The following is a 22,659-nucleotide window of genomic DNA, read 5'->3' as shown; positions in this document are numbered from 1 at the left end:
TTTCTTAAGCAACTGTCGCCTCCCTCGCCCCAAACAAACCACTCCGTACAACAGTATAGTTTTATTTGTAAATAAACATTTAACAACCTCTCTCGATAAAATAATACAAAACCAACTAAAATAGTACTTTGGCTTGAACGTAACGTTTTGATTTCCGTTGTCATGAATGATACATTGCACGGGTCGCGGCGGGGTCGCCGCAAATTGTCACAAGAACGACGCCAATACAGACGAGCTCCGAGTGGAGAAAATGCCTCATCACACATAGGATTAATTCGATTATATGCAGTATAACTTTAAGTACATTAACAACAACAAACATACTGATCCAGTGGCGGTTAAAGGAATGATTATGACCCAATAGCTAATCTATTGTACAAAAATATCTCTTTGTGATGACTGTCGAAACCAGAAACAAATTCGCTAATAATTAATTGATCATCGGTGGGTGATTCAGTTGTCCTCGTCGGAGCTCAGCAGCATCGTTTTCTCGGTGTAGTTCTGCGAGATGGTGGACACGCGCGGTCCCGCGGTGATCGGGGGTCTCGACGGGTTGTCCAGACTGTTGTAGCACTGGGGCACCGCCCCCCCGCTGGGGCTCATCGGGTCGTCGGGGTCGTAAGTGGACAGCCTCATCCCGCGCCCGTTCTTCCCACCTGCAACCCACTCATCTGTCACCGACAACACGTCTGGCACGAGCATGCAGCCAAAGGAAAACAAAACGAATGCACACCAAACCGTTTATTCATAAAAAATAATGCGTACAATGATAAAAGATTAAATTACTACTGCTAACTTTAAATAATAACTGATAAAATACAATTATATACACTTTCAGGTTTAATACTACTTTACTTTAGTCAAGTACGTTAAATACGATGCAAGAATTTGATCCTACTCGACCTTACTAAAATAAAAATTAATTACTAGAAAATATCACAACGTATTTTAAGTTTACTTGTTCGCCGCTCAGGCGGCGCCGCCGGCTTGCACACATTTCAAGGGTACGTACAAATTTACAGTTTGCTCGGTTAAGTACTTATTTGAAAACTATACAACGTATTGTGCATTAACAGTATAGAAACTTATACCATCAAAGTCGTAAAGAAAATTATCGTCGGAGGAATCCTACAGTGAACGATAAAACCCTTTATCTTGAGAACCCTGAGAGTATGAAACAGTGTATGTGGTGGTAGCAGATCAGTGAGATGAAATAGCTAGTCTAGCACCAGAGGCGGTCATGCAGCGGCATGCTAGCAACGTCACAGCCTCTCATATGGTTGGTGCGAGATGACCTCTGTAAAAAGCATTCATTACATGCAGCACATTTATATACAACTGGGACGCGCACTATCCCAGTACAACAGAGAAAAAGTTTCTCATTTCTTTACTTCAGATAACAATTCAAACATAACCTACAAATTTTCCAAAAAATTTAAGTTGGCAAACGTGTTTGACAGTTCTTCTTACGTCAAAAATTGTTGATTTTTAAAATCTAGTCGCGAATACGAGGCACAAGAACTGATATGGAGACCCTTGATAAGTAATAACCTGAAAGAAGCAAATCTATTCCTTCACCCAGGTGCTGGAGATAATTACTACAGCGTTGCAATTTTATAGTTTTTAAAATTTCGCAAAAATTTTAAATGTCAAAGAACTTAAGATTGCGTTTAGTTTTTTACTGATTATGAAATCTTCACGTTGATACTCATTTTCTTTCTTTTATCATTTAAAAAACATTTAGCCACTACAAAACGACTCTTGCGTAAAAAAAAATAATAAAATAATCATCACAAAATTCAATACATCACAATAAAACGCTTCTGGATACAATAAGAACGATTTATCTGGGCACTTGTATTCTACATCGACATGCAACGCAAAATAATTAACATTTACCTGAGCTGTACTGCGTGTACTGTTGATACTGCGGATGGAAATTATGAATGGCATCGGTCATGATGTCCTTGGGATTCATGGTTTCCTAAAATCGACAATTTAGACGCTTTCGCAAAACGGTCCATGACTTACTTTGAGGCTGCTGGAGATGCTCTGCATGGTGACGGAGCGACCACGCGAGTCGGTGACGCATCCTTGGGCGTACACTCGGTACGGAAAAGCGTACCTCAGGGCGATGGCGGCGCAGAACATTTCAATGCAAATCAAGAAGTTCTGGTAACCTGCTGAGACCGTACCGGCAGACGTTCGAGTACCGTTACTGTCGATTATCGGAGAGATCACATCGGCCTTTTCTAAGATGGCCAAACCAACACCTAGTTCACCAAACGAAAAAAATTTACGGTCAGAGTGCAAAGCAGCAGAATGAACAGGAATACGACGACGCAGTCCTCGTAAGTCTGCCTTCGTTTCATATTTTCGTACTGGCTGTACACTAAACGAATAAAACTGAAATTTGACATTTCACCTGACATCTACTTTCCGCCATTCGATCAAAAAAATTAAGAGTCGAGATGGCCATGAATGACAAATGTCAAATGTAATATTATGTCAATCTATTAACCGATAACGTTAAAATTAAATTTAATTGAAGCAATATGAATTGGAAAACATTTGTATTCATTTGCGTTTTTATTTGGTGGCTACGTTGTGGAAAGCGGGGGGCAAATCGCTCTCCGACAGTTAGTGCATAAATCGTAATTCCTTGCAGTAAACCTAACCTCAAAAAGTGAAACCGTTTCAGACTTAATTCGTCAATTACGCAAATCAAATCGTGTCACACGGCTCGACTGTGTTTTACAACTCATTTTAATGCTTTTTTTATCTTGTCAATTTCTTATTCGTTGGTACCAACCACGAACTTACCCTGCCAAAACGACAAGAAAATCACAGACTTGACTGTACAGAACTTCAAGACGGGCTCGAACGGCGTCAGGAGATCCCTGGTGGCGAAGTAGAACAAGAACAATCCGTATAGGGCAAGAGACACGGAGATATTGTATATGATGGTGATGTAAATGTAACCGCCGTCTGGACTCCAATCACCGTCGCGGTAGTGTCCGAAAGCTTGCAGGAATATAATGACGAAAGCCATCAACGGCTTGACCAGACAGAACTGCAAGGTGGCCTGCTTGCAGAACCTGAGGAAGCCGATCGTGTAGGTTTTGCCGTTGAGGCAGCAAGTGCCGTAGAGACAGCTGGAACGGATCGGCTTGCCGCGAATCTCCGACATGATGTTGCCTTCACCTCCCAGATACTCGTAGCAAAGAGACAAGAAATTGTATATGACGAAAGCTGCAACACAAAATTAGGTCAGCGGGGAATTCGAGACGTTGCCGCCCTCTTTTGCCCACCTTCGTAGCAGTCACGGACGGTGAAGAAGTAAACGTAGTAGCTCTCCGAGTTGAAAAACAAAAGGCTGATCCAGGAATACGTGGCGTAGATTGGTACTATGAACAATATTCTGACTATCCATCGCTGTTCCGTAGGGTTGGTGTACCATCGCAAGTGGTGGTAGATCTGAAATGTTACGAAAGATTTGAAATGCGTGTGAAAGAGAACAACGAAGCCGAAAAAAAAAATGAAAATCCGCAGTGATAATCATGTGGCACGGTTCTATTTGAAAACATGTCAGGTGAGAACAGTAATAACCTACAAAGTCGCACGGGACGTCCCTTGTGAACTAAAAATAAACAATGAGTGTTCAACGATCTGTGAAAATATGTAAGAGTTGTGATTGTGAGTACATTTGAAGGAGCGTCTTACTTGCCGCGTAACGGTTGTCGGACACAAATTCGCATTTCATTACGAGGCCGTAATTTACCGGTTTAATTTCGCTGCATTTTTCGATGAACAATCAAAAAATATTTCCCATTTTTAAAGTGACAAGAATATTTTATAAGAAAATAATTCGATAAGTTTGCAATTTTACTTATTCGTCGCAAATAAAGTTGGACAACGATCCAATTCTTATCTATTCCTGTTCAGTCAAATTCAAACCATGTAACAATTTAATTAAATGGATTTTGGTACACGTCACTGTGTTACTAATTGCTCAACCATGTGGGTATTCCATTATGATTAAACATGACAACACTACCATTTCACGGAATTTTATTTTTCCGACAGCTTCAATTAAACCATTGCAAATTTTTAACGTGACTTCTAGTTTAACACAACTTTAATGGCAATTAAAATTTGTTTTTTCATAATATGTACGCGAAATGGCTAACTATTATGAACCTTAAGGTATGATATAATTTTTATTGTAAATAAACAATCGAAAACCGTCTTTACGACTTTGTAGAAATTTGTTAAATAGTAGTAGAGTAAGGCCTGCCTGAGATATGACACTTGGTGGGGGTGTGCGTAGACGGAAAACAGTCGGACGAGTCCATTTTTCGTAAAATAGAGGTGCTCAACAGATTAAAAATCAGCTGATTGTTTCTGTGACCGCTATTCTCTGCTGTGACCGGTTTTGATTGTTTTGCCACGCCACAGGAATATTTTGTCCTCGCAGATTTCCCCCACCAAATGTCATATCTCAGACCGGGCTTACTCTAGCACTTTTCAAAGTCAAAAACAATAGATATATATGTACAAAGTGTCTATGAAAGAACGTATATCAAGAGTGGAATTGAGGCTCTATAATTTTATTATGTCGGACTATGTGGAGCCGTTGAAGCCGTCAAATCAGATGTCAACAGTCAACTGTCAAATTATTAAATATTAGCGTCAGTTGTGAGTTCGACGTCTTATCTTACAACAGTCTTTATTAAAAACCTGTCAATGGCATTACATAACCTCTGTTTTTCTATTTGGTAGCACAATGTGCTACAGAGCGGCAAAAATCAAATACACTGAGCGACACAAAAAACGACTCATTATGATTTCTTTAATGAATGATCTTGAAATTATATTTGTGCTTATTTTTCTTTATTATAGTTAAATTGGGATATTTTCAATGATCGGGAGTGCTATGGTCACCATGGCAACCGAATTGTTTTGTTTAAATTATTGTTAAAATTATTAGAAAATTTGCGCTATTTCCATGTTGTGTTTTTGTCGGTTCATTTACGTGTTAAAAGATTTAATTTGACAATACGAGATACTAATTCAAAATGCTGGCAATTTTTCATAACATAAAATTTTTTCTAAAAAATTACTTTTACATATTTATTTTTTTAATTAAAATTGTATTTGCTGTGTTTAATGTTTTGTTTGTAGGATATTCTCTGGCAAAGAATAACTTAAATAACACTTATCAATACATATCAAAAAAAATTGTAAAACAATGAATTACTTAATTATATTAATAAAATTCAAAGTGAGTCGTTTTTTGTGCCGGTCAGTGAATATGTATTCGAATTCCACAGAACTCTTGATATACGTTCTTTTACAGACACTTTATATCGGGCCTTCAAATAAATATATATTTAGAGTAGGTGTAGACGACATTCTAATTCTGTTAACAGTGTAAAGTAATTTTTGTAGGTAACCAATTATTGCCCGGAGTTACACAGGTTACGTAGTAAGCTTTTTGTCAATTTCATATTGTCATATTCCGTGGAGGGGGAATAGGGAGAATGCACTACAAAAATTAAAAATATTTTCTAACCTTATTTTATTAAAATGTCAGACGTTTCTTGTGTCATTTTCTACGCTGTAAAAATGTTGCAAAGAATTGAATTTCCATGGGTTGGTCTAAATATAAATTTATTTGAAGGCCCGTTATAAATTTATTATGATAAATTAAAATAAATCAATTAGCAATGAATAATAAGAAATACAGCGAAATGGAGTACACGTTATAATTATTTAAAACGGAAATAAGTTATCCTTAATTATCTAAACATCGTTCACAAACAATTTGCTTTCGTTTCCGTTAACGTGTGGCGTAGCTTCATCAATTGTCAAATCATAGAACGATGTCAAATCAAACATCATAACAATATCACAATACTTGGTGTGAATTATTTCTTTTGAAAAAAAAATTTCTTTAGAACTAATCAACGAGAGTTTTCCTGATTTTCTTAGTGCTACATGTTGGTTCTTACATTGAGTTAATGATTTCATTTACAATAAAATAAGGTTATACGTCTGAAGGAAATGTCAAAGCATCCGAACTAAAACGACGATCTCCGTTTGTATACAAGAGAGGGAGAGAGAGAGAGGAAGACACTCGTTGGTGATTTGTATATTTTTTGCAAGATATTTTATAGCTACGACTTTATGACCGTTTACAGTTGACTTTTATATCCGCCCCCATCAAAGTTGAGCCGACTGTACATCAAAACCGACAACAAATCACATTCTCAACAACTCCTTTTCAACTTGTGCACTTTTCAGTTGGCTGATATTCAATGTCCTAAATGCATTTACTTCGCTGATTTATCAGTTTAGAAAGTAGCCTTCTCGCTTAGATTTCCACTCGTGACATTTTACGTATGTCGACTAGTTTATCAAACTTCTGACGGGCCACGTGATTTCATAAAATCTGCTGCAATTACCTAACAATGCCATTTACAATGAACTCATCCGTAACAAACACAAATTGTTCTGCAACTCGCAACATCATCAACTGTCACTCTCATACTTTCAGAAACAAATTACAATTGTTGACAGTTCGCACCCGCATGACTTAATCAACGAATCGACTTTTACTTTTCAGGACCTCCCGGTACCATCATCAATTCCAGTCTCGTTTTTCGCTAAAGCGATCATCCACATTTTCAAACAAAAATTGTTCGTCACGCAAATCCACCCAACCCCTGTAATCCCACCTGAGCCCTGTTTTTGCGTAACGGGGAGAACTGTGAGAACGACGTTTAATGAAGTGTTCTCGTGTCACTTTTATTTGCAACAAAACACACCGACGCTCTGGCACGTAACATATCTCCTGCTGTACCGTATTTCATTGCATAATTAAAATTTAAATTATTGCCGACATCATTAGACGTGTAATGTGTCGCCGCTCCAGCGTTCTCTGCCTAACGAGACAACTCTAATTGGTCAATCACTTCTACAACATTTACATTTTATTACTGTTCGCATTGTGAAATAGTGCAAATTGGGATAAACACTCGATAGGTGATCGACACAAATAAATAACGGGCCTCCAAATAAATTTATATTTAGAGCAATCTATGGAAATTCAATTGTTTGCAACATTTTTCCAGCGTAGAAAATGACACAAGAAACGCCTGACATTTTAAGGAAATAAAATTAGGTTAGAAAATATTTTTTTCCAACGTCAAGTCTGAAAATGACATTTCCATCACTCAATTTAGAGATGAAAGTAGGCGTTTGCATCACATGTGAGGAAAGTAAATCACTTCCCTCACTAGTGGGGAAAGTAAAAAAAAAATTGATCCCCATTTAGGTATGTACATACTTTCTTTAAAATAACGTTCAAATATACATATATATACATTTGTCAGAATTCTTTATTAACAATTAGCACTTACAAAGATACTTAACTTTTTTATCAGTATTATAGAAATTAAATGTACAATTTTTTACACGAATTAAAACTCCAAATGTTCCTGATTTTTTTTTCTAAATAACGTGTCGGTACAGAGCTTGACGTTGACGCCAAACTAGCGCTTCTTACTACTTGTCTCCATCTCAGTAACGCATTGTATTCCTTTCCGTAGCGTGCTCGAGATTTTATAGGTAAACTCCAAAGATACCTAGTTCGCTGCTTCTTTAATTTCTGTATTTGGTAAATTTACAACACTATCTTCTACTTCCATCACTATTTGTTTAGTAAATTCTGAGTAATTTTCAAGTTTTGGTAAAAACACGACTTGACATTCATTAATTAAATTTTATTGTTTACTGTGAGCATGGAAACGTGATTTTCAAATTTTACTTCTATGTTGATTTGTATAAAATAATAAATTGATAATACCTATGCAAGATAAACCGAAAGCTCTTGACGTTGGAAAAAATAGTATGTTATATACGTGAGGAAAGGTCCATTGCTAAACTTGAATGATTAGATCAACTCGCTATTGCTCGTGATCCAATTGTCATTCTCGTTTAGCAATGCATCCCTTTCCTCACTTATATAACAATATACTATTAATTTTTGTAGTGCACTCTCCGTATTCTCCCTCCACGGAATATGACAATATGAAATTGGGAAAAAGCTTACTATGCATACTATGCAACTCCGGAGAATAATTGGTTACCTACAAAAATTACTTTACACTGTTAAAAGAATTAGAATGTCTCCTACGCCTACTATAAATATATATTTATTTGAAGGCCCGATACTTCCAAAATTTAATAACGTTGAATTAAATGTGGACAAAGTGCGGCAACTTAGAATGAGTGTAGTAAAATGCGTAAAGTACAATTAGTCATATTCTTTCCTCGACCGCAACAGGGTCATCACCGATTTGAATAAATCCACCAATGAAATACTCTGACATTGACATTTTAACACATGAGTAACACCTGACAACACTATAAACAAACAGACACACAACACGAATTAACTCCATTGAAGTGAACAGTCGATAATGACGATAAAGACTTGTGTAAACAAATCAACATTTGAATGCGACAATAACTTTGATTGATCAAAACATCTCGCACAGAACCGCCAATGTTTTTATCCGGTTGAGTTACAATAAGCGCAATAAACCCACATTTCCTGGAGCTTGTGGCAAACCCTCTGGTCACACAATGCTTATAACATGTTGGACCAAAGTTTGGAACTCTCCTGCCAAGTACATAGTTTCGTTAAACGTGACTACGAAACCGCTAGACTTCTCCCGGTAAGTTGGAACAAAGCGGATTTACTCCAACAAAAGCTTTGTTGTATGAAAACAAATGAGGTTGAGGAGTTGCTAAAAAAGATCAAGGTAAAACACGCCGTTCCCGAGTATGTAAATATTGTCGTAAGTGGAAGCCATCAGAAAACGAAACGACAACCAACACGACGACTTGATGAGCCGGTAGCGCCTTTTAAAGTACACCAAACACTACTAAACGCTAACACGGACTTATTAAGGCCAGCGTTCACTGTTTTTAGCGTAATTGTTTCCGCGATCACGGACCAGTACCCGCAAGAGACATTAGCCTTGTCATTGAAAAAGAAAAAACACAATGCCTACCCAAAACGGTTCATAATTCATTTTTTATTGAAGCATTACGTAACGACTTCAACAGGAACTGGATAATTTTTTTGTGTTCGCTCAAGCGGAGAGTCGCCGCATCGATCGGTCAGCGAAAGTGATCTCGTAAAAATTTCAGTAGGGACATCATCCGGAAGCACTCCCGGTTACGAAAACAAGAGGCGGTGCGAGTCGGGGTGACGTAACCCAATTTTATCCTCGGTCCGCATCTGCGAACCGCCGAATAACAAAAATACACAAAGGTACGCGCGGTAAGTTGACCCGGATCGATCCTGCGGCGAAAATAACAGCCTCCTGAAATTTTCAAAAGGACGGAAAGGCGACACGAGAGAAATTCTAGCACGCTCGGACCAATTGAGCGGCGAAAATGTCGCTCCTAGTTATGTTGAACCGGTGTTTTCGTTGCGAAACCGGCGTGCCTCGAGGCTAACGACGTGCTAAATCCTGCTTGAAATTCGAAATAAGCAAAACAACGGCGACGGGATGCGAATGTGAAATGAGCGGCGGGGGCGGATCCGGTCGGGTGGAAATTTTCGAAATTGAAAAATTGGGAAAAACGGAATCGTGACGTTTGATAATTAACGCCGGCGGGAATTTGCGGTTAGGAAATCGATAACGACGCGAAATGAATTCCCTGGCCGAACGTCACGCACAACCGGACACCCACAATTCTGAATTCGCTTCTTGCAAGGCCGTTGAACGTTCGAATCGATCCCGGCCACGTCGAGATCCTCTCGTGGCGCAACAAAAACGAGAACACCTCTGATAGGTAGATCACGATCGATGTTCACGATGCCGTGACCGTGAGGTGATGGACGGGGAGTGATCGAAACGGTGAAGAAAGTGAAAGGTCAACGCAACGGGACGTGGTTGCCCTCCAGCTCCGGGTTTCTCTTCGGCAAACGGTCGCTTCCTGGATGCGGAGGAAGCTTCGACAAAAAGCGGAAAAAGGAGTTGCTCCAATAAAGAGGCGGAGACGTCATTTCCGGTTTCGTGGACCTTCAATCCGGGTTGTTCGACAATCGATGTGCTAAAGTCGCTGCCAGTTTCTTTTCCACAATAGTAGCCTCAGTATCTCACTATAATCGATGATACTTAACATAGCAACTGAGCAGTCGAGAACGTTTATTTTATCAGACAGTGTTTTTACGTGCGTGTGACATAATTATTCCAGGAACAGCGATAACTGTCGCAGATTATTTGCTGATTTGCTTCTGCAGAAGTAAAAAGTGTTTCTTACATTACAACTGCACAAAGGGATTTGGAATAGATGACTGACTTTTCGTTGCCTCATAAATTTCATTTGTATAATTTAGTAAGTGCTGGTTTTGTTATCCCGAGGAAATACCATTGGGCTAAAAATTATGTCTGACATTTAAAAATCTGACAATTTAATTATTTTTTTTAATCAAGAATTTTAATTACCAGCCGAAACTCGAAAAGTAAACAACGCCATTACTGTATCAGTGTTGCGTATTTACTATTGCGAGCACGGAATTTCCGGCAGACTTGAAATTTGACTGATATAAAATGTGAAATAGGCTTTAGGTGCTAGACGTATAAATAACCTCATTTTAATATCCACTATTGTCACATATCATTTTCACAAATTGCATTCATCAATCCTGAAAAGTTGCAGGTGCTTAGATGTGATTTTCCAAAAACTGAACAGTATTTTATTAAATTTTGGAAATCAATAGCCAAAATGTAAAATAATTGTGCATAATATTTGTGACAGTTTATTTTGAACTCCAGTCAAAATTAATTATGACATTAATGACAATAAAGCTTAGACTACATTGGGTTTTTTTAAATGACATTTAAATTGCTGCCCGAAATTCCATGCTCCCGATAGTACGATCTTTTTACAAAAAAAAATATTTTCAAAAGGCGCCACTCAAAATAATGTGCGTTCCAAGGTTCACGCCTGGAAGCAGTTTTGTCAATTTTGTATAGAAAAAGGTTATACATATTTCCTTGTAATTTCTTTAAAAATTACATTTTTTGTCCGCCAAAATTTAGTGACTGTACCTTTTATTTAATGGATGATTGAATTCTACTTAGAGTGTACTCATAATCTATTCACAAAAACATCATTTGTGTGAAGTTTGAGGTTATGAGATCTTTAATAATAATTTGTTTGCTCGTAGAAGTGTTTCAAACCAAAGAAATTATTAACAATTAGATATGAAAGTGGATACTTTTTCTAAAACTTTTTTTTTTGTTAAACCAGGCACCATTTCTTTCATTTCGTTACAAGAATTAGCTACCCAAAGTTTTTCTTCAGCAAAAAGCAAAATTTTCTTCTTTTTAGTATCCATGTTTTTTAACTTTGTAAACTGTTTTAAAGTATGTAATAATAAAAGCAAATAGCCTTACGAACTTGTCAAAATTTGTGTTGTTTCAAATCGCCCCCGTAAATAAAAAATTAAAATTCCACTAGCGTTGCTGAAGTCCATCCAAAAAACAAAAAACCACCACCTGTTGCTTTAGGTTGGTAAAATTGAAAAAACCCTAGGTAGATATTTTTTCATACTATGTTGGTAACTATAAATTATGACATTTATTTGATTCAAAATAAAATTCAATTGCTTTGAATTTCGTTCATATTGTTTTATTAGCAGCACGTTTCATTTATTTATTGATTCTTATTATTTTTACTTAAACATGCCCAGAAAAACAAGGCACTTAATAAACATTTAACCTCAAAATTACAAGTCTCACCAAATTTTACACTAGACAGCGTTGCCGATAGTAATTATCGAGGAAAATGGGACGTTGGTGGTTTCTTGATTTTTGAATGGACTTTAGTTAGTCCTCACCTAACAGCGACCTTCAGTTTTACCGTGCGATTAACAATTATTTAGATCAAAGAGGGTTTTGAGATTTTGGACGTATGTCAACAGATTCTCTGGAAACTCGGTCAAACGGGCAACAGCGCTGTATGTCCGTCCATTCTCCGTTACTGAAAACACCATTACGAAAGTATAATGATTTTTTTATGTTCTGAAGTAAAAACCATGTTTGAGTTAAAATGTGATTAATAGTGACAGTTGTTTGACGTTTATTAGCCAAATTAGCAAAGATGCAAAAAATCTGACACTGTTAAAGTCATAGCCGCCCCTTATCTTAGTAATTGTTGATCGCACCGGGCTTTATTATGCCACGACTACTGTTACCTAAAGGTCGTAACAATATATGCATTACCTAATTTCCTTCAAAAAATGTTTTTTAAAGGTGCTAAAATACCAAATAAAGGTTGCTACAACTTCGAAATTTTTCTGTCGAATTTGTCACGACACTTAAACATCTTATGAACCTAACCTTTTACATTCTGGGGCTAGACAGCAGGGCCATCATCTTTTATGGCTCGATAGCGCTGCAGCGGCGACACATTTCATACAATCATGAATAATTCTTATTTATTTCTTTACTTTTTTCATACTTGACATACAAATAAATCGTACAACTGAAAGAATTGAATTATTGCATCAATATAATCAACTTTTTCATTTTTTTTTTATGCTCGTAACAAATTGAGAAAGGATAAATAGCAAAAGATTTGAATTCTTGTCAATATGGAAACATTTTCGACAAATGGAGAAGCAATGGATATCAACAGTGTTAAGTTATTGGCGATTGATTGTTTTTGCTATACGTATAAATTTCAATCGAAACTTAAAATATTTTTCAACTCCTAATCAATCGAAATAAACATATTACTCGCGTATTAAAATACATTCACCGCTTTTAACTGTTTTAGTTAATGACTTCTCCGGAAGCATCCTTTCCACAAATAAAAACTACGTTAGAACTACATCATAAAATTGGCTTAACGATTAGCTTTCAGTTCGACTGAACAGGATACTACGAATACTGTCGATACTTAAAATGTGATAAAAGAATATGTCATGGTCAAAAATCGACCAGTTAATTTTAATTTTTAATTACATTTCTCTTATATGGGATCTTACGTTTGCGAGGGTTTTGTTTAATTAAAATTGTTATATCTGTTACAAACATAAACAATTGATTTTCAAATACATACCATACGAATAAGTACGAAGACTTTTATGCTCTCGAAGACTACATTATTTTTTAATCTATGTTGGTCGTGATGAATAAAATCACTTAATATAACCTATACAGTTTTGACAGAATCACTTAACTTTTACAGAATGTTTAATATTGAACGAAAGTTACTTTCGAAATAGTATAAAAGAATTTCGCGCAATATTTCCCAATTTTTTAAAATTTAAAAAATCACTAATTAAATACATACTGTGTTTACTACCTGTTTGTTGAAAATTATTATCTATTTTGGTCATTTAACCTTTTAAGCGCATAATTTAATCTTTATGTTGACATAACGGGTGTTTATTAAAATTTGGCGTCGAAGGAGGCGTTGAAGTGTCGATTGTGAACGCACTGTACAAGTTATGGATCACGGATCCAACGCCTCCTTCGACGCCAAATTAAAAAAAAAAAACACCTTTGGGGCATTCCACGGTGACGGGTGGGACATTTTTATTAATTGTGTACAACGTCGCGGCTAAGTTTTATGTATTTTGTATGGGAATTTCTAAAGTTCTTATACCCAAACAAAAGTGTACCCACAGCTTTATATTTATAACCTAGGACACATTGGATTTCAAAACTCAACGCAAAAATATAGGGCATTTTACTTGTCGTGACGGGCGGGACACTCTTAATTCTAAACAAATTGGCCTAACTACTATTTATTTAGTTGTTTAGTCAAATGTAGCAGAATGTATCGAATTCGTATACGTGTATATAAAGATCAGGTATTTAGTTTTTTTTTCCGATATTAGTTAATGAATTTATTTTTACATTAAATCTGGAAGCGAGTTTTAAAAATTGTGACCGGTGGGACAAGATTGGTGACGGGTGGGACTTGTCGAAAAAAGTTTTACCAAATTAAGCAAATTATGGACGGATCTCACAAAACTTGTAAATTTTTAGTAAAAGCTGCAATGTTCTTTATAAATTAGAGGTGGAAGCAGGAAATTGTGATGGGTGGGATAAATTTGAATTTTTTACAGCAAATACACATTTCTGCAATGAATTATATATTTAATTGTAACACTACAAAAGATCGTCCGTAATCATAATACAGTACGATCAAACAAGAACTTCATTTTAACAACAACAATAAGGGAAATACAAAAATAACTTACAACATCCTTACAAATTTCAATTCGGTATATCCGGTAAGCGAATAACCAATAGACGTTTGGTTTGCGGCTACGAAGTAATGACTTTTTTGTATATTAGGAATGTTATTTACAGTTTTCCAACGAGCTTTCAAAAGTTTATTTTCTGCCGTTGAAACCTCGTTGACATCGACATAGAGAAACTTGATGTTGGTTGTTTGTGTTTCTAAAAATTGATAACACTCCAGTGATGTGTTAATCTGTACCCTTCTTGACTTGATAGCTGACCACAACTTTTGCTTAGTTGTGGCTCCCACTCCATCCATTGCACCTTTACCATGGCTTGTAGCAAAAAAAGCCCACTCGCAGGATACTCCCCAGTCTTTATTACAAAAACAAAGGTTTGATAAGGTAAATCTATTTTTGAATTGACTTGCACAGCCATCAGTAAAGATTGTAACTTCTTTTATTGTATTATAGACAGTCTGAAGATCATTTATAATTTTTTTAATGAAAACCCATACCGAAGTTTTACTATGAGACAAATCATCACTTATGATTGAATACGAGATTTTTTCCTCTCCTTTATTTAACCATGCACATGCCGTATAAATGGTAACTTGTGGATGACGCCAATGGGCACTTTGAATTTCATCTTGAGAGATAATGGCGAAATTTTCGGCGAAGTCCATTTGAAGAACAATTTTTTCGAAGGTACTTTCAGACCTTTTCTGTTGGAAAAACAATGTTTGTTGATCCTTAATATAGACGTGACACTTAAATTTTGTATACTGTTTTTTAATTTCCTCAAGTAATTCAATTTTTGTTCCTTTTTGTCTTACAATTTGTAACCAATCTTCTTTTTTCCATTGCTTCCAGCTTATTAAAGAAGTGTCATCGGCATGAGTTAATGTACAAAGATCTTCAACATCCCAACAACGGTTGCACAACTTTTCACTTGTCATACAAAATTCATTCTTGTCATCGCAGCACGTTTCACGTAATAAATCGCGATAGGAATGAATGTTAGGAATTACTTCTGTTAAATTATCCTTAGCTGAATCTATTAGATAAACAAAATTTGCATGATAAATGCAGACACACACATTGTGTGGCATTTCTTTAAGGGGTCTAACATGCTTTGGTTTAACTGCATAAAATTTTGAGATTCCAATTTTCAAGTCGTAATGTTGTTGTTTAAAGATTGAATAGGCTTCGCCACCGGTCATCATCAAGTGCCTCTTTGGCACCAAGTTCCGAACGCCAGTGACAGGATCTTTGATAGAGATAACATCTTTTCGGTCTGGAGATTGACGGCTGATATCGTCTCTCTCAAAGAAACATTTAACAACGTTGATCTGGTCAGGGCTTAAAGCGTCACTGCGAATTTTCTTGTTACAGCTTAGACTGACTTCTGGTAAGTTGTCTTTAACTAATTCCACAATGACGGCTTTTCGTCTGTTCGGGTTGGAAGGTAGGGCAATGTTGGCTTTCTTTACTGCTTTACGTAAAGTGTTTTTGCATTTATATGCAACTTCTTCCCTCGTCAGTTCTTTATCTTCAGGAATTCGCGAGGGAATTTGTTGTTTTTGTTTGAGTCTGTATTTTCTTTTCCTCAGTTTTTCCCGCTCTCGATGGTCTTTTAACGCCGTCGGATTGTTCATCCGGTGTCTTTTTATCTTCTGTCGTCTCTTCTTGTCCCGCTCCCTTTCTTTTTCCAGAAAACGAGCTCTCTTTACCGGATCATTTGACAATTTTTCCCTGCTTTTCCTTTTTCGGGTTTTGGCGTCAGCAGCCATGGTCACTATAAAATTGTAGACTTGTTTAGTTTTAATAAAAATGTTGTGACGGGTGGGGACAATTTTTCTCTACTTTAAATTTATATTTAAATTTAAATTTTAAAATTCCAGTAAAGCACATCATGTACATAATCGTCTTAGTGTTACTTTGGCGATTAAAAAAAGTGCAATTTATTTTTTGATTTATTAGACATTTTGAAATAACAAAATATTGTGACGGGTGGGACAAAGTGAATCAAATGTGATTTTTTAAGAATAGTATCTACAATACTTACCTTATTTTCAAATATTGGGCACTATAAGAACCTTTACACTTCAAGTAACTACAGAATAATGCAGATTTGACAAGAAAAAGTATTTGACGTTGAGAAATGTCATCGCCTACTTTAGCATTATTTTCAAATTATTTCGTATTTTAAGATGTGCTAGGTTTACAAGAACAAAAACCAGTGTAAACGAATAAAACATGTATTTGCGCACGTTTACCATAAAATATAAAGTTAAACGAATCTGAAACTGGCAGTGAAGTTGGGATAAGGGTATTTTTTTTTCAAGCAGCTCGGTTACGATTACCGTGGAATACCCCCTTTATATTCTGTACCTACCTACAATAAAAATTTCGAAAAAATTGTAGTAAAAATTTTAAATATGTATACTCGAAATGTTTTGGATATGGATTGTCAAACTCAAGGTCGCTTAAAACTTATGACTGAACTGTACATTAGTGAGATCTGTCATAAATTCCAATAACCTTATTGGCGCGCCTAGTTACTTTTGCTGGTAGTGCCAACTTAACGACAAGTCCCCAATCCACATCCATAACGTTTCGACTGTACCTAAATTAAATATATTACCGCAAAAGGAATATTACCACCGTATAATTAATTATTAACAACATTATTTATAATTTTAATTAATTCGTAATTTTATTAAAAATATAAATTAACGTTTACCACCCATCTGGGCTGACTGATTAGGGTGGCGACCATAGAACAACATAATGCGATTCGAATTACACTCCAGGACAATAGATACCTAATCATATTTCGATTTTCCTTATTGCAAACAATTGCTTCATTAAACCCAAATTGTGAACGCTCTTTGGGTACGAATAGACCCTACGCAGGTATTATGTTACAAAATTTGCCCCTAGACTCGTTCAATTAATCATTTTAATCTCCCTTAAATGCGTCCTTGATAAAACATAATCGAGTGAGATTAATTGTTTTTTATTTTTGTTTCTCCGCGCATCTGACATCTACAATTGTACAAAACACAAACATACAAGTATTTTTCTGAATTCAGGGCTAACCCACAGCGAAAAACAAACGGGGAAGATGTGTTTAGTGTTTCGGAAACGCCAACGGAAAAACAAAAACGTTTTAAATGTGAACTCCATTCACCCATAGATTATACATTTTTTGACAAGCACGCGATAAAAAGTAGAACGACACGCAAAAATTCATCGTATCGTTCATCTTAGACGAATGAATAATTTCAACAGCAGTTTAAAGCAATTAAAAACACTTGCACGAATAATTCGTACAGGTAGACAGCTGTCATCTGTCAATCCACCAAGTGAGAAACGTGCGCGTAGGATTACAATTGTTCTGCAGGGCTACCAACGGTACAGCGAACAACATGAAACAATTAAAATGGCACGTTCACTATTTTTTCTGTGTCATATTATGGAACCGGAATTTATAAACGTACAACCAGAGAATCGAATTTATCGATTTAGTGTTTTACGATATTGATTCAAATTAGATTTGATCTGATTTGTTATGTTCCTGGTTGTTGGAATTTGTTTTACAAATGTCACAGTAATTTTCGTTTGAAATAATCGAATCGCGGATTTTCACAATAGGGTCAGATTTGACCCACGACGAGCGAGATGAGATTTTTCCGGTGACTGACGGCGACAGTCTGCCATTCTCGTTTACGTAAAAGCCCCCGACCGCAAGAAACACTAAAACCTCTTCACTTAAAGTTAGAAGCGCAAAAAATCTGATCCGACTTCTCGAAACGCCATTTTGCGGCGTCGCCTCGCGTAATCCCCCCCAGAAAATCTCGAAACCGCTTCAGATAATAAACTTCCGTCCGTCCGGCTGTTCTCCATCGAACCGCTTCTGCCGCCTCGATCCTCCCGTTTTGCCCGCTCCCACATCCGCCCCCGGCCAAGGACTCACCTGTGTGCAGGTGACGAACAAGGCGGCCCACACGAAGACGCCGGCGATGCCCTGGGCCAGCTTCGTCTGCAGAAAGATCGGCTCCGAAGGGGCGGAGTGCACCTGGTCCGCTGGACCCATGACGGCGGCGGTGGCGTTGATCCCGGTCACCAGAGCGGCGGCTACTGACGACACGGAGGTGGTGCTGGTCGTGGTGGAGGTCATGCTGCGAACAGAACACACAACGACATGAAACCCTGGCGGAAATTGGACAATTCGATTACCTCGAATATATTTTTTTTTTGCGTTATTGGGTTTGTTCCGCGCGGGCCGGGATTCGTCCACCGACGAATCTGATTTGGGTCAACGCTGAAGGCGGTTTTGCATGTCAACAGGTCGGCGCGGATTTGGACCGCGGAGCGCAAAGAGAGCGAGATGAGATACATAGATGGTGGTTGCGAAAAATTTGACATTTTGACTGAACCGGCACGTGTTGTCGCTTTCCTAACCTGGATCGTCTTTTCCAACATCGATTTTGTCTAGACGAGTTGACTTTGACGTCCGTTTAAAACATGTCAACAACCCGAGTCAGTCAACTGAATTCTTCAGCTTCGCAAATATTCCCAAAGGTCATACCCGACAAAGTCAAATCATCCGACAAGTGCGTCACAAATCCAAGAGATCACGGAGCTGGCCAATCAACAAATTGAAACGTTCTCCTCAAGAGCGTTCTGGAGTAATCGATCAAACGGAATCAATTTGTTAACACTTAATTAACCAAAATGAACGATTAATTTCCATTAGACCGTAAATCGATAGAAATTTCTATTTTTATGCTTAATAATAACTACTCACAACTCACAAGCAATAGCTGCCTCAACAGTGGCGTCACCAATCAATACATTTTTTCAAACTCACTTCCCAGAACGTAATAACTGTTATCTATCGCACTCTGCAAGATAACCAAATCAGCTACACTTTCGGATTAGGAATTGATTTTTCCAGATTTAAAAAAATATCTATTCGCAAACTCGTTTGATTTCACCGACTCTCTTCCTTTGAACTATGTGGGCAAGTGCTACAACTATTTTGCACAATTATCTGACCTTTTCAAACGGCAGAAGTCGTTGTTGCATCCAATCATTAAAACTGCCATTCAAAAAACACTTTCACTGTTGTTACGGAGCAAAAACACAAAAACCGAATGACTATCTTGTCATAATCTTCTTAAATGAGTTCGTGCAAAGGATAATCTCGCGTGACGGAAAGAGGTGTGCAGTTTTTAGACCAATAAAAATATTCCCAACAACAGTTTGCGAAGATAAATGTCCGACGCGAGAACAACGAATACAAATAAATAATTCAACCTGCCAGAAACAAAACGTTCGCTGCTAATGAGACTTTGGCAAAAAAACTTTCAACCAATTTTGTGTCAGTCTTAATTAATTTTTTTGCTCGCACGGTATACTTGGAAAATGAATAGGCAACGGTGAACTCGTACGATCTTCCAAACTTTACAAACAAAACATGCATAACTGCAATTTAACAATTAGAGCATCACGTACAACCATTACTTCGCTATTTCTCGGTTTACCAGGTGAATAGGATTTTTTTGTTCGACACTGTCAGAATTTTCTCCTATGTGAACGGATTTTGATAAATGTCACAACTTGTCAAAACGAAACGTCAAGCTAATTTTAAAGGTTTTAAGCGATTTGGAGCCTTTAAGGGGCTCGTCGAACAAAAAAACGTTGTATTCAACTCGTTCGTGTGTAAATTGGATCTTTTTTGGCACTCGTGGGCCAAAAAAGGCCCAATTTACACACAAACTCGTCAAATAAACTACTATTAACGCGAGCATCTCGTCAAATATGCAACATCCTTTCGGCCGAGGTCGAGATAAAAGTGCAATTCTCGTCTGAAACTGCAAATTTCCACCATCCACACAATAATATAGTGCAGATTACTTTTACAACAGCCACTGTAATCCCGTCTCGACGTTATCACGTCTTTATTGCGCCATCGCGTTCATTCCTGCAAATACTGCAATGAGTCTCGGCTGATTGAAACATTTTTTTGTTCGTAGATTTTCTGGAAGAGAATAATGAAACTGGGAAAAAACGAGTTGGCACTTGGTGAAACCATATACCGTTGGTCACATTGCAACCACTTGAATTTCAACAAATGTGAAATCCGTTACAAACCGCAACCTTCAAACTACAAGTGTGGTCTGAAATGGTTGTGCTGTACCGACACGAAATACAAGGTCTTCGTTTTATTGATCCACCGCCGAAATAAATATAACAAAAATGTGGGAACGCAAAACAACGAGAGCGAAAAAATGAAAATAATGTAACTTTGTTTACATTTGCATAAATTACACGAGCAACACAGGCGAAGGACAACGATTACACGCTGATGCACGCGAACCGTTAATTTCTCGTTCAGTCCAGACAAAGAAAAACATTTTGTCCAATTAGGGACCAATTGGTCTGCCGGACTTGATTGGAAATCAAAATTCTCTCAGCAATTGAACTTTGACGCTCTCAACTATCTTGATGAGCTGTGTAGAGAAGTTCATTCGTCAAGGACATCAAAAACGCATCTTGCGTAATGATTTTCTCTCGCTGGTCTCAGTTTCACGTCAGCTTTCTATCCTGCACAAAAACTCTCGATACGCGATCGATCAAGACTTGTAGAAACCAAACCAGACCCCCTCTATAAGGGCATTTCCGCGGCTCTTAATTAACTCTTGGAAAAATTTGCATTCGACGTTTGAACAAAAACCCGACTTCTCCTTTCATCAAGGATCTAATTCCAAACTGGTAACTCGATTAAGAAGTTGCCTCCGACTCCGGGCGCGTATTGCATTACTAAATGAAAAACTCGTTTCGCAATATTTCCAAGTTGCTAACTTGACCCGACCCTTAACCACCATCGATTCATATTCGCGACGCTTGTACCGCCCCCGGAAAAATCGTTCCCGTCGAGACCCCAGACAAATTCGAAACGCATCTGCTTCCGATTTTTAGACGAATCGCTCGATCAAAACGGTGTGTTTACAATCGAGACGACGTTTATGACCAAAGCAAAGCGATCATTCGACGATGATGGGGGCGCAGTGGCGGCGGTGACTTCAGACACCCACGGTACCCAACGGTACCGCATCGGGCGAGCTCTTGTGCGAACGCGGTCGTGGCCGCCTGGAGTTGACAGAAATGCAATTTGATGGTGGATTTGGATTGCAAAAGAGGACCACTTTGTTGACAGTGACAGGTGAAGTGACAGCTGTCAAGTCACGTGACTGAACTCAGGGGGAGTCAACAAGAGGTGAAGTTGGGGCCTCTCCGAGTGGAACTCGCACGAATTGGTGGTCAGAGGTCCGGCGACCGTGAAGGGGCGTAATATTTGAGGTTACGCCACTGGCCACGATCCTAATGATTTGTGAAAGGTGTGAAGTAACGAGTGTTTCGAGCGCATAATGGTATTTCCGTATTCGTACCATCAAAATAAAACGTTAAAGCTGTCAGTGTTATCGTTATCTCTGGTGTTATGAGGAATTTTTATCAGCTATCGTTACTCATATCACCGTGACAGATTTGATTTGGCACCCACAGACAAGTCTCAATTGCGCTGCAATTTGACCGGGAGCGAGTAAAAGCTGCGAAAATGCGAGTGTTGAGGTACGCACTTGTCTTTTAAAAAGAATTAAAGTGCCAAAGTTTTGGCATATGGTCCGCACTCACCTGTACAAACACCCAACTGTCAGAAAAAACAAATCGTGGATTTTTCAAAGTTTTGCGCGTTTTTCACTGTTCTCGTCGACTAAAGGCGAAATGCGGACACTATAAAACCGAACGCACCATCGTCATGATTTATTTACGCCCTGTGCAGGGCAATTCTCGCGAAAATAACAGACACCAACGTACACCGTGCGAAGATTTCCGCCATATTTCATGATGACCTCTTTTTTTGCGCATGCCCGCAATGGCGCGGTCCCGCTGTCAATAACGCGGAGTGGACCGAATTTAAAAATGACGTGATTTTTATCAAAATCTGGTGCATAATTAGTGCAACAAGGTGGAATGTGGGGATCGGAGGCCGTTTGGAAAAATGCAATGTCGACTATGACGCAGTGTTGCCAAGTCTTCGTCGAAAACTCCCCTAAAAATTAAACATTCAGTGAAGGACGATTTTGCAGTGGCGAAAAGTGCATCGGACACCGTAATTTTAATTTGGTTTGGGGCGCGTACGGGGGTGGCCGAAGGTGGCGCGTCGCCACTTAAAACATCACAAACCTGCTCCACTTTCGTTTGAAATGTTTCGTTTCTTTTACGCAAACGAAAGTCGAGGGCCGTTGACATTGAAACCATCACCAGAAAATTATGGTGAATCTGAGCGACCAATTACAAAT

General features: G+C 37.9%; 1 protein-coding gene across 2 annotated transcripts; it reads right to left on the bottom strand.

Annotated features, from left to right (window-relative positions):
• Positions 1–46: 46 nt before the first annotated feature.
• On the bottom strand, positions 47–22,243 carry Tmep (Transmembrane endosomal protein). 2 transcript variants are annotated; one of them, XM_069049907.1, is made up of 7 exons: positions 21,992–22,243; positions 18,267–18,471; positions 3,312–3,477; positions 2,824–3,252; positions 2,032–2,273; positions 1,900–1,984; positions 47–656 (listed from the first exon to the last, which is right to left on the bottom strand). In XM_069049907.1, exons 2-7 carry the CDS (start codon positions 18,468–18,470, stop codon positions 454–456), a joined length of 1,329 nt encoding a protein of 442 aa, XP_068906008.1. In that variant the 5' UTR covers position 18,471; positions 21,992–22,243; the 3' UTR covers positions 47–453. The 2 variants fall into 2 exon arrangements, with proteins under 2 accessions (XP_068906008.1, XP_068906017.1); XM_069049916.1 differs by lacking the exon at positions 47–656 and adding an exon at positions 727–1,297 and having other exon boundaries at positions 21,992–22,234.
• Positions 22,244–22,659: the final 416 nt, after the last annotated feature.

This window comes from Tenebrio molitor, chromosome 1, assembly GCF_963966145.1.
Source record: "Tenebrio molitor chromosome 1, icTenMoli1.1, whole genome shotgun sequence".
Taxonomy (NCBI): domain Eukaryota; kingdom Metazoa; phylum Arthropoda; class Insecta; order Coleoptera; family Tenebrionidae; genus Tenebrio; species Tenebrio molitor.
Note: the sequence above shows the minus strand (reverse complement) of the source record. Positions and strands in the feature narration are given on the sequence as shown.